Source organism: Lonchura striata, chromosome 3, assembly GCF_046129695.1.
Source record: "Lonchura striata isolate bLonStr1 chromosome 3, bLonStr1.mat, whole genome shotgun sequence".
Taxonomy (NCBI): Eukaryota; Metazoa; Chordata; class Aves; order Passeriformes; family Estrildidae; genus Lonchura; species Lonchura striata.
In genome coordinates this window covers 108,815,793-108,831,345 of record NC_134605.1, presented here as the reverse complement: position 1 = coordinate 108,831,345, position 15,553 = coordinate 108,815,793, and the positions used below count along the sequence as shown (strand labels likewise).

Here is a 15,553-nt window from a genome sequence, read left to right as displayed (position 1 = left end):
AGTCAAACACTAAGAACTTAAACTAACTCTCAGCATCAAAAAAATATAATGCATTAAAAAACTACTCATCCAGCCATACTTCTATTCCTAGGAATTATAATGGAAATCAGCCACAGGAACAAAATACAATAAAATATAACATAAAAAAGGAAGAGAAAAAAGCAGAAGTCTTTTCAGGATTCACTAAAAGCTTTCTAACCAGTGTATAGTAAGGACAGGAGAAAGTTGAACACTTCAGGACTATCCACAGCACTGATGACACCAGAAGGAGAAAATACATTTTTCTACCTTATCACTGTAGAAATCACCAGTTTTACCCTGAAATGTGAGTATTTTTTAATAATAAAACACTTGATAAAATCCCAAGTCATTCCATTGCTTTTCAGCAAAATGAGCACTGCCATCACATTTCTTCAAAACAGCCCCAAGTGACCAGCACAGGTTTTCCTATCCAGTTTATTTAATCACATAGATTTCTCTTGTGGGTTTTAGGTACATATATCCCTCTCAGAACACAAAGACTCTGCAAAAGCAGACAAGAATTGTAACACGTATTTCATACTCTGAATATGAGACATCCCTGTTTTATGAAAAGCTAACAAATATTTAGCTTGAATGCAAACAACTAGTATAGAAATGAAGCAAGTCAGGTAAAGTTGTTAAAAGCAAGGGTGGCAGTCACCTCAGTCTGCTGTGATCAGGAAAATCACAAGCACCTTTTTGCCTATTTTGTTTGTATTTTGACCCTTAAAATCTGTGCTTGCTGCCTGTGTCAGAGAAGGGGGTGATCATTTGGAGTGGTGACAATTGCTGTGCCTGTAGAGGAGCAGGTTATCTTAGAAGTAGCAGTTTTCACCTTAACAAAATTCAGTTTTCAGACATTATTAGGAAAATTTAGCATAATTCTGATAGACAAAAAACACTATACCACACATTTGACCCTATAATATGAGGGTGGAGAAGCCCTGGCAGAGGTTGCCCAGAGAAGCTGTGGATATCCATCCCTGGAAGTGTTCAAGGCCACGTTGGATGGGGGCTTGGAGCAACCAGGTCTAGTGGAAGTTGTCCCTGACCATGGAAGGGAGTGGGAACTGGATGATCTTTAAGGTCCCTTCCAACCCAAACCATTCTGTGATTCTGAGATGATTTCCTGAGGATGTTTTGGGGTTTGGTGTTTTTTTTTTTTTGTTGTTTTTTTTTTTTCCCCTAGGAATATACCTTTTTTCACCAAATACCTTTTTCCTTTTCCTTTGTTTGGATTTGGTGGAGTCCTGTCCAATTCCACCATTCCCCAAGGCTCCTGAGGGGGTTTTCCCAAGGTGCTGCTGCCCTGCTGATGCTGGCGGGGTGGGTGTAGGGGGTGGTGTGTTCTCAGGGGAGTCAAGACTGGTCTTCACACTCGCAGACTGCCCCAAGAGGTGTGGCTGTAAAAGCAATATGTCAAACAGCCACAATATAATCAAATCACAAATAGACCCCACCCCAGCTATTTCCTTCTCAGATTCCCTGTTGGAAAAGATGCAAGAAGTTATTATAATATCTGTATAATATCAATGCCTGCAACGTAGTACTTAGTGCACTTGCCAATTTTGAAACCTTTAATCTCCAAATCTGCAACAGAGCCCTGAACACAGAAGAAATTTTCACCCAAGAAAAGAGGACTTATATTTAATTATAAAGGCGCTGCTAAGAATTTAACATTTAGAATTATAATTTAATATATTTCCACCTAAATCCATAACTTAATAGTTTATAAACTCCATAGCAGAAGTCTGCATCAATAGCACATTTGATAATGAAGAAAATACATTTACAAGCAAAATGTAAAATGCATTAATATGTGAAAAAGCAAGTTTTACCTCAGTAGAGTTGTGGTACTGTATGAAGGTGGCAGATATGGCATGACTGAATGGGTCACCAGCTTTGGGAGTCATGTCCTGTTTAACCAAAAGGGCCAAGTCCACCAGCTGGAGAGGCAAAACAGGTGGGGTTACTGACATGGTACTAAAATGCCATTGTAACAATGGGAGAGTGAGGGCTGTGGGTTGAAGCAGAATATTCTCAATGTTTCTCAGATGAAAATAAACTTATTCAGATATTTCAGCCTAAAGAGACTTTCTCTTCTACTTCTGTAAATATATGGAGCAATCTATCTACCCAAGAGGGCTTGGCTTGGCACTAAGGTAACATTCTGTTTTCCAGGAAATCCTTCTTTCTAATCCAGTTGTGCAATGGGATTGAATGAGCCTCAGTGCACTGCCAAAGGTCACATAGCAAAGTGTGTGGTTTCAGTTTGGACTTGAAAAGTTCATGCTGGACTCCCCTCTCTCTTGCAGCCATTATAAAACATTTCTGTTTGTGTATGAGATGCATGAACACAGCACATCACACATCTGTCACACAGCAAATTGAAAGACAGCCTGGATTTTTGAGCTTGTCTCATGGAAGGTGTCCCTGCCCGTGGCTGGGGGTTGGAACTGGATGAGCCTTGAGGTCCCTTCCAACCCAAACCACCCCATAACTCCATGAATCCAGAGAGCTTGGAGAGCTGAAGAACCCTGAGGCTGAGGCTGGGTTGTAATTAATTAATTTTCACTAGAGTTCAATCAGTCCCTTACCTGGGCCACAGTTTCATATGCTAAATATGCCAAAATCTCCATTGCAACTGCATTTGGCTTTATTTCCATACTGCTACAGTCCAGCCAGTCACGGAACTTGGATGCTTTCTTTGCTGTCAATTAAAGTCATAAGAGAAAAAATAAAAGTTAATGACAGGCCAAAATAATAATTTTTTTGATTTTGCAGAAATGCTGCAAAACGGAAGCAATTGGTGTGAGTGCGTTTTATTTGGCCAAAGAAGGAATTCTCAAAATGGAACCAGTGCAGAAAGACTGTTATTTCATATATTTTGGAGACCCATAAGCACATTGAATAAAGAGAAAAAAAACAAAATAATTGATCACACAGGAGATTTCAGAACAAGGAAGGTCCAACCTCAGAGGAGTGTGGACCAGACAAACTTGCTTTAGAATAGATTACTATAAAATAAATAAAATTATTGCACCACATCTTTGATAAATTAAAAAACATTAGGAGAAATCCACACAAATAAGAGACTAGATAAAATTGATATAATTGTATTAACAATAGCGAAGATAAATGAAGGACAGAAGAACTTGGAAGTCCTGGTGTTAGCTTTACAGAGCTGAGGCACTGATGAGTGAGCCAAAATTATTTGTCTAAGTGTGTTTTTTAAGCGTGCTTTGTATATAAAGAAATAAGGATAGATGTAAAATCAACATTCAGACAAGAACTTCACACTGTTAATGGGTGAGATCGATTCAGAAATAGGGCAACGAAAAATATGGTATAGTGAAATTTAATATTTGCTTGGATAGTAAAAGAAGGGAAAAAAGAGGCTGATCTTAGGTGAGCAGTGGACAAGATGATCATAGAAATCTGTGGACATAAAGGAGCTATTGAAACCAGAGATCTTAATGAGGGTTGTTTGTGATACAGGACAACCAAAACAAAGTAAATACAAGGTGGAAAAATCATCTGAAGGAAGTGGGAACAACTCTTTGAAAAAGAGCTTTCAATCAAGACTAAAAAGCTACAGACAAATCAGGTGTTAAACAGAAAAAAGGTCAGTGGAAGGCTACATTGCATCACTAAAGAAAAAAACAAATAACAAAAAAAAGAAACATGAGAAGTGTGAAGGTGAAAAAATCATCACAAAATGTTCCCTAGAATTTAAGTTTGCAATTCTGTAGTACTTGATCCTTTGAGAGACCTTTTCTTTTGCCTGTCTTTAAAGTGCAGCTATCTGGAGCTGTGATTATTAATATATACTTTTAGAAAATTTCCTGAAGTCCCTTCCAGGTTCATTCTCTTGTGACACAGTTTTTATGGGCTTACATTACAGCAATACACTTTGTTAAACATAGTAACACAATCAATTTTTACTGAAATAAATAAGTAAAAAAAGCCCTTGGACAAATGTTCTGCATGGCCTTTAGTGCATTCTGTCTAATTGAGCTCATTTTGTGCAATTGAATTTGTGCCCAAGTCTTTCTTGTACTATTTTCTAACCACTGTAATTCTCTTTTTCCTTAATGACATTAAATGTCAGTGAAAAAGAACCATATAGACATGGACATTTAAAAACACTGTGAAAACAACACTGAGATATTTTTATAGATCACACTTATAATGTCTTAGTCAGCAACATTCTATTTTATTTTGAAAATTTAAGATTTTTATTTGTTCTGTCTCCAGATGGCAATTTTGGGGTTTTAAAAATGACTTTATCACAAACCTCTCATTTCCTGAAGTCACCCTAATCTGAAGTATCATTTATCTAATGGTTCACAGATGTGTGATGCCAAATTATAACTAAACATAAAAAACATATTGAATTAGAAAAAGAAATGCTTACAAAACATGTTTTCCTACATTTGCTGATGTTTGCTGATGGAGAGCAGTATCTCAAATGTGTCATTTATTTGCCATAAATGAGTCACTCTTTCTCTGAATTTAAAAGGAAGAACAAGATAAGGTCTCTCCTTAACAATAGCACTGTGCTCAGTTGTGTGCTGTAGGATCATGTGCTGTTTTGTCATGATTTTTACTGGCTCCTTCACCTCCCCTTCTCTGACATTTAACCTAAAACCTTAGTCATCACTTAACCAATTCTGTAATGATGTTTTACTACATGATCAAGCCCATTAATTTACAGCTCATTATAGTCGTGGCCCACAAGTACTTCTAGTAAGTTGGTTTTCAGTGCTAGTAAAGCCCTAATTCTGTCATCATGTTATTAGTGTTGGAATGGTGTATACTGATGAACTTGGCTAATGGTGAATAAATTCCACAGCAGGAGCTTACAGCTTAAAATAGAAAAGACTCTTTAGTAAGTTCTTTGTGTCTCTGTGGATCGGGAAATAAAAGCAAAACTTGCTGCTCTTCTCTAATTTTAGAAGCATTCCAAAAAACCTGCAGCCATGAAACGTTTCTAATGTGCCGACTTTAGCACCACCATGACAGACTTTGGGCAAGTGTGGTTTTAATCCATTAACTCCTCACCAGTTCTGTCTTTGCAGTCGTCCTCACCAGCTCAGTATTTGAGCACATAGAAAGCTTGGTAAATATTCAAATAAAATACTCTGCCTGACGGCCTGAAACTGTGCTAAATTAACTGTTCCCAGGAGTTACACAGACAAAGAATTCAAAGTTTTATTACTGCGGATGAAACAAAAGCGCTTTCAAAAAACATGAGGTTCTGGTGTGCTCTCTATTAAATGAAATAATAATCAAACATCTTAATATAGTGCAGCCATTATAATACTTACAAAAACTCAATTGCCGACTTTCACAGAATTCTGCATACTGGACCGAGTCCATGGTTCGTGTTTGTCTTTCTGCTCTCTGACAAAAGAGTAAAAGTACATGATGTACCTTATTCCAACAAGACTGCATTCCACAACAGAAATTAGAGCACCAAAGCACCCTTGCCACAACCTTGAAGCAACCCTCCCAAATTAAACATGCATTGAACAAGTCAAGATGCAGAAATATAAACTACAGATGGCTTATTAGTCTTGTGAGTTAAATTTCCCAGAGGAGAGTGTCAATTCCTGTTTTCAAATCCAGCCTCCACACTACTCACCCAGCCCAGTGGTGAGGGCTGAGAGAAGAGAGGTGCTGAACACTGCTGTCCTGACCAAGATATATGTTTAAACTGAAGCACATGAGTATTCTGCCTGTGTGTAAAATGTTCTCCTCAACTGGGGCCAACACGTTCTCCACTGAGCAAAACTGAACCTGTGCACTTCTAAATTGTGAAATTAATAAATTCCATCACACTGATGTGCCAGACAGAGAGGGGCATTGAAGGGTCCCTTCCCACCCTCAATACCCAGTAATAAATAAATGGCACATGTGCCTGTTTCTTTTTTTTTTTTTTTTTATACTATTAATTTACGCTTCAATTTTTATACATCTGAACACTTCAGGAAAAGAAAGGAAATTAGATCAAATTAGAGCTTGTGGGAGAAAAAATATCTTCAAATGTTCACTAGTGCACTTAAGAATGTATTTCACATGGAGTCCAGTGACAATCAAAAGAATGAATCTCAAAAGAGTCAAGTAATGAAACCACAAACACTATGCACACTCCCCCCTCCACATATACAGGATGCTGCAATTGAATCGTGGTTGAAGCAGCACTGAAGTCCATGGTTAGGTCTGAGCAGGTGCTTGAGTTCTGTTTACTTCAACAGAGCAAGGGTGAGTTTCACAAGGTAAAGATCTGGTCTCCACAAGAGATTAAACCCTTCACATATCAGAGGCAGCAAGAGGTGATTAGATTAAAAAGAAGGTTTGTCACTGTCAGAAGCAAACAGCTTAGTCCAATCTCTCAACCAAGCAGATTGTTTTAAACAACCAGGAAAGGAATATAAGTGTCTTCCAAATTAATTCATTTAATAAATCATCACGCCTGAACTATCACTACTGACACAAAGTGGTGTCAGGATAGGCTGATGGCACTGAGGCTGTGCTTGTGCAGTGAGCCCCATGAAGCTCAAGAAACCACCCACAAAGAATGAAAAGTACAGGTATGCTCACACCAACGACAAAAAACAAGGGAAAAGCCATACACATAGACATGATTTTTGCTCTGATGCCCTGAAAAATTTTACATCCGTTGAAATCAAAATTGCAGAGTTCTTTAATTTGATTTAATAGAAGACAATAGAGCTATTGATAAGTATGTATATATCTATATATGTATGCATGTATATATGTGTGTCCCCATGCTATACAACCTGCATTTGGCTTTATCAGCTATCAAATCAGGGGGGAAAGCAGTTAAATAAAATTAGCACTTCAAATTCACAGTTTCCTCCTCTATTCTATGCCTTTTAGGTCACTCTCCTACAACCATCCAACCCTTCATTTATGAGACTGGCTTCACAGTCAACATGTTCAATTTAGCTGTAAACTAAACCACAGGCTGACCAGGAATACACCTGGATAGTCCTTTCTTTTCATCTCTACCCAGTCAATCATTTCAACTATATTTGGACCTTTAGTCACTATGGTATAAATTGTTTTACTCAGGCATTTTCAGTTCTCTTATGTATGGCTCTGACAACATGACTAGATTTTGAGGAGCTGCCATTTCATATTAGTAAAAATTTTCAGTTAACGTATTCCAACAAGATGTTAAGTCTAAAGTGAGTTTTTATTCCTTTAAAAATAATTTTCACAATTCATGATGTAACTTCAACCCATTACAGAACTCTCATTTGCCCCTGAATTAATTCAGCTATACTTTTGAAAACAGAAGGCATCAAAGAGATAATCTAATCTGAATTCCTGCACAGCACAGGACACTTCTCACATAATACATCCTAGAAACAGCAGTCCTATAATTCCTTGTGTAGTTTTATTTTATGCTTTATAAAAGCCTCTAATTTGGGGTTTAATTTTTCACATATTTAAGAGATATCTTCTTCAAATAATTTTAAAAGCTGTGTTTTTTCAATGTGATTTAAATTCTGTAATCCTTTTTTTTTTTCCTGTTGCCACCTACATGTTAAGCCATTGGCTATTACCCTTCACATATAGCCCTCCCAGGGATTTAAAACCCCTTGACACAAAAAGGAAGGCATGGAAAGACAAAATCAAATGACATGGTAATGGGAGGAATTATTCTTCAAAGTCCTACCTGAGATGATAGAAAAACCCCAACACATCGAAATTTGACAAGGATACTTTAACTTTCAAGGCATCCCATAATGTAATATGGGAACAGCAGAAGCAGATTAATCCCAAAAGCAGTTATATTAAATTAAATGATTCAGCAATGGCTAGTCTCAGCAAACAGACCACAAAGCTCTGAAAAATCACTGTCAAAGACTACAGGTTTCATTGTAAGTATTACGAGTTTCTTTATAAGTGAAAAATCTCAAAGGTTTATTAAAAGAAAGGTGCTGCTGAGGCATTTTTCCAACAGGGACTTAATTTCTCTCTACAAGTTGTATACAGTGGTTTTTTAAACACTGGATTTAATGTTGTTACCATATGCTAAATAAATTCTTTCAATGGATTTCTCTCTGTACAAATATTTTTATTTAGCAAAATTACTTACATATATGTGAAATAGAATTATTTTCTTCCTTCAATTCTCTCTTTAAAATAAATAATTTTTAAAAGTGGATTCCAGTGTGATGCTCTAAACCGCCACCAAATAAAATTGTGTTTGTCATAAATAACTGGACTTTACTTTTTTTCCTAATTCTTTAACTTTAACCAAAGAACCAAAGAACTTTTAACTTTAACCAAAGAACCCTGACATGATGGCATGGAACCTCACAGTTTGAAGGATAAAGACATTCCTTTAGTCCTCCCAGTTTTAGAATAGTCTATAAATAACCATCAAATGCAGCAGAAATGAACAGATGAGTGGCACAGCTGGGTCATCTTTAAGGAAACGCCAACCCAAAGACAAAATCTTTTTCCTCTTCACTCCTCAAGACCACAAGCAGTATTTTTTTCTCCTATATCATCCCTGCTTCAAAAAATGAAGCAGATACAACAAATGGCAGCAATGACACTGCTCAACTGGTTTATCAAAATAATTAAAAATAGTTTTTACTCCCTCTCTAGTAGTCCCAGTCACTCTAAGCAGTTAAGAAGCTGAGTTATGTGCTATACAGCAGAGTTAAAATACTTTGCATGCTTTCCTTGGAACATGCTGAAGGATGCAGTAGATAGGACCTGGCACAGTAAATGTCTGCTTAGTCTTCCAAACATGTGGTGCATTATATCTCTCTTTCAGCATAAAGCACTAAAAAAGGAGAGGAAAGAAAAAGGTGAAGAGTTGCACATTGTTACCTACCATCCAGGATGAAAAATAATCTTATTTTTATTCCATTCTGAAGCTTTCACACTTGACATACAAAGCTCTTTTTGTGTGGGGGGGAAGAAGGCAGGAGGCCAAACATTACTTGCTCACGGACTGCTCTGTGTTTGGAGGAATTGTGCCCAGGAGCTGCTAAGCTGGAACATTTGAAAAACGTATGTGGCACGGCTGGACACCCTTGTGCTTGGCAACAGTGCTGGGATAAAGGTGCTGGCTTCCATCCTGTGGAGTGATTCCCTGATTCCCTCTGCTCAAGAACTCTCACTGTGGGCCTGTCACGGTTTCAAAGCTGCCGGGTCGCTATCCCAGGGAAAACCAAAGTTGCCCTGCAAGGGCTCGTATTGCCAGAATAGAATAATAAATAATTTAATTTTGATTTAGACTAGAGAATAACAGGTGTTAATAAAGGTATGCTGTGCCTGACAGCTCTGGGGTGAAAGGACAAAAACTACAGAGTGGTCAAGGCCCGAATTCCTGTAGGACAATGGAGATGCTCCAAGGGCTGGAGCACATTTCCTATGGAGCCAGGCTGGGAGAGCTGGGGTTGTTCAGCCTGGAAAAGAGAAGGATCCAGGGAGAACTCAGAGCCCCCTCCAGTGCCTAAAGGGGCTCCAAGAGAGCTGGAGAGGGACAAGGGATGGGGTCACAGGACAAGGGGGATTGGTTCACACTGACACAGGGATATTGGGAAGGAATTCCTCCCTGTGAGGGTGGCCAGGCCCTGGCACAGGGAGCCCAAAGAAGCTGTGGCTGCCCTATTCCTGGAAGTGCCCAAGACCAGACTGAGCAGCCTGGGAAGAGGTCCCTGGCCATGGCAGGGGGTTGGAATGAGATAATATTTAAGGCCTCTTTCAACCCAAACCATTCTGTGATTCTGTGAAAAATTACCTAGGTTAAAAAAAACCAGCAAAAAACCCAAGAAATAAAGCACAAGGTAGCTGAATATTAAAGAATTTACAAAATATGCTGAAAATACATTTTTAGTCTTCTGAATGTTGACATGATCTGAAGATTATCACTATCTGAAGACTACCCTTACATAAAGGAAAAAACAGTATTTACTGTTCTGAGAATCCCTTGAATTGGTAAGCAACAAAAAAAAAGGGGATGGGGTTAGGAGTAAGCATTTTTGAAGTCTAAGCTTACTAAGAGTTTTATAAAGAAAATAAAAAATGGTATTTGGAGAAAGATAAATAGCTTTTCTAATGTAATACTTAATTTGGTTATAAAGTACCAAATCCAGGGTTTTTTTACCCATCTCTTAGAGAACATACCATACATTCTGTAGCAGACATTAAGGTGAACAAATCTGCATAGCAAACTTAGGGCCTTTGATTGAATAAAGGCTTTGAGTGTTCATGTACTTAGAACAATGCTCCCAATACTAGAAGAAAAGATGAGGTCTTTTTCTGGTAGACCAAGCTGATCTCAATTTTTATGAATTTTCACAGTAAAAATAGTTTTGCTTTTTTCTCCACAGTATTATTAGTATAATTCCCTAAAATAAAAAGAGTTTTAAGACCTTAAAACCTTAAAAATCTCAAATGTTACAGAGATTTTAAGGCTCTACAACTGTAAATGACAAGAAGAAAAGAGTGAACTATTAAATATTAATTGAAATATACTTTAAAATTATAATCTTCATTGTAGAATTTCTGTTCAGAGACAAAAGATGAAATTCACTTGAAGAACTGAAGACCTAATTAGTCATCTAAAGTCCTTTTATTTCAAAAAAGACATTAGACACTTCCAGTGAGTAACTTCATCCTGAACTCAGTGTTTAAAATGTCAAATGGATGACATCTATGAATTTGTCTGAAGTCCATCAGCTGTGGCCATCAGCAGTGGAGCTCGAGGGATGCTGGATTGGGTCTACTCTGCCCAGCTCAGGCATCCTCAGAAAGCGAAATGACTCCTCCTCTGATGAGTGAGGGGTGAGGATCATCAGCACCAACAGGGCAACAACTTCCATTTCAGGGCCAAGCAAGGGCCAAGAGTAAAGAATGACTCAGTAAATTCAGTTTCTGCTCTGATCTCCAAGCAATTCAAGAATAAACAAGGACAGCTTTGTGCCCAGCTGAAAGTTACCTCCATCCCCGGAACTATGAAATAATTAATCCAGCAAAGCATGTGCAGATAAGTAGGGGAAGGGAGCCAGCAGGACTATCTAATATTATATAAAAATTTCAAGGGAATTATGAAGAAAGAAAGAAAATGAAATTGCACAGCCAATAACAAAATGAATGGATTAATTCCCAGCAGTCATGATCTCATTGCTTAAGGAATAAATAGAACTGACCTCCTCATTGGGACTCACAGCCCCTGTAATACTTTGCCCTTGAACATATGCAAAATCTACATACATTGTATTTATTTGAACCAGTTCCATATCATATCCAAATTCCTTGTTTAAATTTATTACTGATAGTATGAAATGTAGGGGAGGAACCTGAAACAAAAAAATTCCATTTCATGGAATACCTTTGATTTCTACAGGAAAATATTTTTTTCTTCTCTAATATGCATCATTATGAATTGTGTAAAACTATGCATTAAATTTATGTCAGTGCTTTCCAAAAAAACATAAAATAATTTTGGATAAACTATGCTACCAAATGAAAAAAGTTATGTGGGATATATTGATATATTAATATATCAAGACTACTGACTTCCCTCACTTTTCTGGTTGAGGACACTGTAGCACTTTCCTGTGGTTTCCATCTGGCTCTACATCAAAAACCTTACATATTATGTTAATATGAGGATACCTTTATATCTTCTGGATAGCATTCCTCTGAAACCTTACCCTGACTCTGTATCCATTCATGAAGGAGGTTCATATAAACAGTTTTAGCACCTCACCAGTAAATCCTGCAGTCACCAAAACAGGGATCACTGCAAGGCGTGGGAGACACAGACAGCAAAGCAGCCTCTTTAGCATCCTGAGCTTTAAATTCTTTCTCTTAGTGGCAGTCAAAATCAGCCATTACATTCTATTTTTTAAATATTTCTTTTAGCTGACAGTTTGGACTTGTGGCCAGAAACTCAAGGAGTGGATTTTGCCCCAAGGCTGTTTATGGGGCAAAATACAGGCACAACACACCTCACACACTTCCTCACCATCCTAGGTGTGGGAGAGAGCTTTGAGATCCAGTCTTGCTCCTACTGATCCAAATGGAATGGCAGGAGGTGAAGGGGGTTGTTTCAGCCCCAAGTTAAGCTGGCAGTCAATCCTAGACATACTCAGTTTAAATGAAACTCAATTCTCAGACATATTCTATCTATTCATCCAGCTACAACATGAATTACTCAATTTAGAGACACAAATTGTTCAGGAACACATTCAGTAAAGTAGGTAAGTTTGGGAACAGCTTGGGACCAGCCCTCTCTCATTCACTGGCTTTAACTGGCAAATGCAAATAAAAGAATAAACCTAATAAAAAATAAAATGCATGCCGAAACTTCCCTGCTAACAGCCCCCATCAACACATGGCTCTAAAAATACTTTTGATAGTTTCACTAATGTTAAATGAGAAATGAAAGGAAGTCTTCAAGAGGATTGTTCTTATACTCTTTAAGTTGAAAAGGACGTGAACCCAAGGTATATACTAGTAAGAAAGATTTGTGATGAAATTCACTGTCCTGTAAATTTAACTCTGTTAATCAGGTCTGTTGACAGTGACTGTGAAATGCCCTCCTGAAATTTCATTTTAAAAAGAGGATCATAGAAGATTAAGGAAAATTTTGACTGGCAGAAAGCAGAGTAAGTTTCAGACCATGTGAAAAATATATATTCTTTTGAATCATCTTATTTTTAATTATTACAATTCTGTCTTTTCCCTTGGTCTTAATAAAACAGTATTGTATTCATTCCCAGTTGAACAGCCAGTTCTCACAGTACTGGCCTTTCTTTTGTCATCCTGCACAAGAGTAATTACTATTCTGTGCAGAAGATTCACAAGCAATATAATGCTACAGACATATCCGTGCAGGTATGGTCGTTCAGTCAGAGAATGACAAACGTTTATAATTAATGGGGGTTTTTTTGAGTTAGGTTGCTTCTTAATTTTTTTTTTAAAAGACTAATTTCCAGAACAATGGCAAAACTTACACACACAAATTAAAAAGACATACATTTTTTGCTGCATTTATAAGTAATTCGGTGTGCAGTACAGTAATCCATTTGTTAAGCCAAGACTGGGTCTTACAACTTAGAGGTGAAGTCCTGATTCTGTAGTGTCCCCTGCAAAGCTTCAATTGATACCAATATCTGTAGGGTGCCACCCAACAAACACCTCCCCTAGTTTAAGGTTGCACCTAGAATATGTGAATAAACAGTTCAACTCAGCCATTTTCCATGACAAGTCCAAATCTATCAACTTTTACGATGAAATCGTGTGTGTTCATGAACGTCTGAAAGGAAAACATAAAAATTAATTAATTAAAATACATGCTAGTAAATACTCGTAGGTGTTCTCTCCTTGGCATATGACTGGAGAATGCAAAATTACTCGGATTTATTTTGTCTGGTAGAGTCTGCTGTAACCAGAGAACAATACAGAGTGGTACTCAAAAATGTATTGCTTCCTTAACACCAGAAACATAGAGACATTTCTCAACTTGTGGTATTTACACCACTGACTCTAATTCTGTGGTTGGGGCTTTAGTCTTTTGGAAAAGCCTTTAATTTGATAATTGCAAGACATGGAACTCCAGATAAAAATCACATCATGAAATTCAGGGAATAAATGAGTCATACACTGAGCTAAAGAGGAAGTGCTTCCCTTAGAAAAACAGTGACCAGGAGGAACTGCCTGAGATACACATCTCCAACAAAAGGAGGATGTGGACTTGCTGGAACAGTTCCAGAGGAGGACATGAAGATGCTCAGAGGGCTGGAGCACCTTTCCCATGGAGCCAGGGTGGGAGAGCTGGGGATGTCCAACCTGAGAAGAGAAGGGAGACCTTAGAGCCCCTTCCAGAGCCTAAAGGGGCTCCAAGAGAGCTGGAGAGGGACCTGGGACAAGGGAGGGAAGGGCAGGACAAGGAGGAATGGCTTCCCACTACTAGAGTTAAGGATTAGATGGGATATCAGGATAGAATTCTTCCCTGTGAGAGTGGTGAGGCACTGGCACAGGCTGTCCAAAGAAGCTGTGGCTGCTCCATCCCTGGAAGTGTCCAAGGCCAGGCTGGATAGGGCTTGGAGAAACTTGAGATAATGTAAAGTGTACCTGTTATGGCAGGGGGTTGGAAATGGAAGATCTTTTTGATTCTGTGATTTCTCAAAACAATTTATAACAGAAAGATGTCTCAGCTCTACTGGCTGAAATCTGGCTGAAATTGTCTGCTCTTTGAGCAGCCTTTTGAAAAGTCCATACTTCCTGACCTTAAAGACAACCAGACTCAAAATTCAGAACTCTTACCTGGGTTCTGCTACTAATTTGACATCCAAGCATGTCTGAGTGCAAATAAAGGCTTAATTAATAATATTTAAGGCTCATTTCAAAGATGACATTTTATTTGCACTGATAATAAAGTAGCACAAAGCTTGTGTGTGGTGATGCCACGATGCACCATAGCTGTATATTCCCAGCTTGCACAGACTATGGAGAAAAAAAACACAATCAAACCTCACAATGTGCCAGGTATGAAGAGTAAGGAAAGGAGACCCAAGGAAAAAAAAAAAAACAAACCCAAAAAATGCTGTCTGAAGTGATAGGCTTTGAACAAAAGCATTATGCTCTTTTGCTTTTAATTGGGACTTCTTTCACTGAGAACAGAACTTGGCCTGATGTGAATATTTCTTTTGTCAAAAGTTAATTGAAATATTTTATATTGTTATTTATTTAACTATGCTGAAAATTTTAGGCTGCTGTTCATTATTGTTTCTTAATTTCTTTAAATACAAATTTGTCTTCATAGTAGCCTTGTGAGAATTATCTCCACTATATACATGAGAAATGGAATCATAATAAGATAATTTTCCTAAAGGCAGTTTGTTTAATTGGCAAATGCTTCTTTTTTTCACACTACTTTCTCTTTTCTCTTTCTAATGTTAGAGAGGAAAAAGGAAAACATGAAGATTCTGGGGTTTAACAACATGATTTAACATTTGGAATTAAGCTAATTTAAACCATCAGCTAATTTGACTAATTTGGAACAATCTATTTAGTTAGTCTCTTATACCATGCCCATTGATAAATATACCACAAAATTATTAAGCGTTTACATAAAACCAAAGAAACATATGCTCTCATTAATTCAAAACAATCCCCACCACTATCCAAAGGCACTAGAGGAGTTCTTTTATTAAACATCCCCATTCCCTTCTTTGGAAAAAAAACCCAGGAAAAACTAAAAAAAAAAAAAAAAAAAAAAAATATTAAATGCATGGAACTTTCACAGCAATACTTAAATAAGTTACATTTCATTTTGCATCAGAAGCAGAACTGAAGCTTTTCAATTAAACTTTACTGATATATTATGTAAAAGCAGAAAATTCAAGATTTTAATTTATGAACACGGATTTGTTACTTTGGCTAAGATTGGAAAGTCAAACTGACTTACTCGTGAAAAACTACATAAGGGTAGGCTGACATTCTGTAACACAGATAGTAAAGTAGC

At 37.5% G+C, this 15,553-nt stretch overlaps 1 protein-coding gene across 2 annotated transcripts in view; it reads right to left on the bottom strand.

The window, feature by feature from the left end:
* Nucleotides 1-15,553, bottom strand: part of SUPT3H (SPT3 homolog, SAGA and STAGA complex component) — a 253,517-nt gene that overhangs the window by 50,771 nt on the left and 187,193 nt on the right. For both annotated transcript variants that reach the window (XM_021527234.2, XM_021527237.2), the window contains exons 7-10: nucleotides 5,352-5,427; nucleotides 2,619-2,731; nucleotides 1,860-1,967; nucleotides 1,236-1,424 (exon numbers count right to left, since the gene is read on the bottom strand). In XM_021527234.2, coding sequence (XP_021382909.1) covers nucleotides 1,236-1,424; nucleotides 1,860-1,967; nucleotides 2,619-2,731; nucleotides 5,352-5,427 — 486 coding nt within the window. The remainder of the gene's footprint in view (nucleotides 1-1,235; nucleotides 1,425-1,859; nucleotides 1,968-2,618; nucleotides 2,732-5,351; nucleotides 5,428-15,553) is intronic.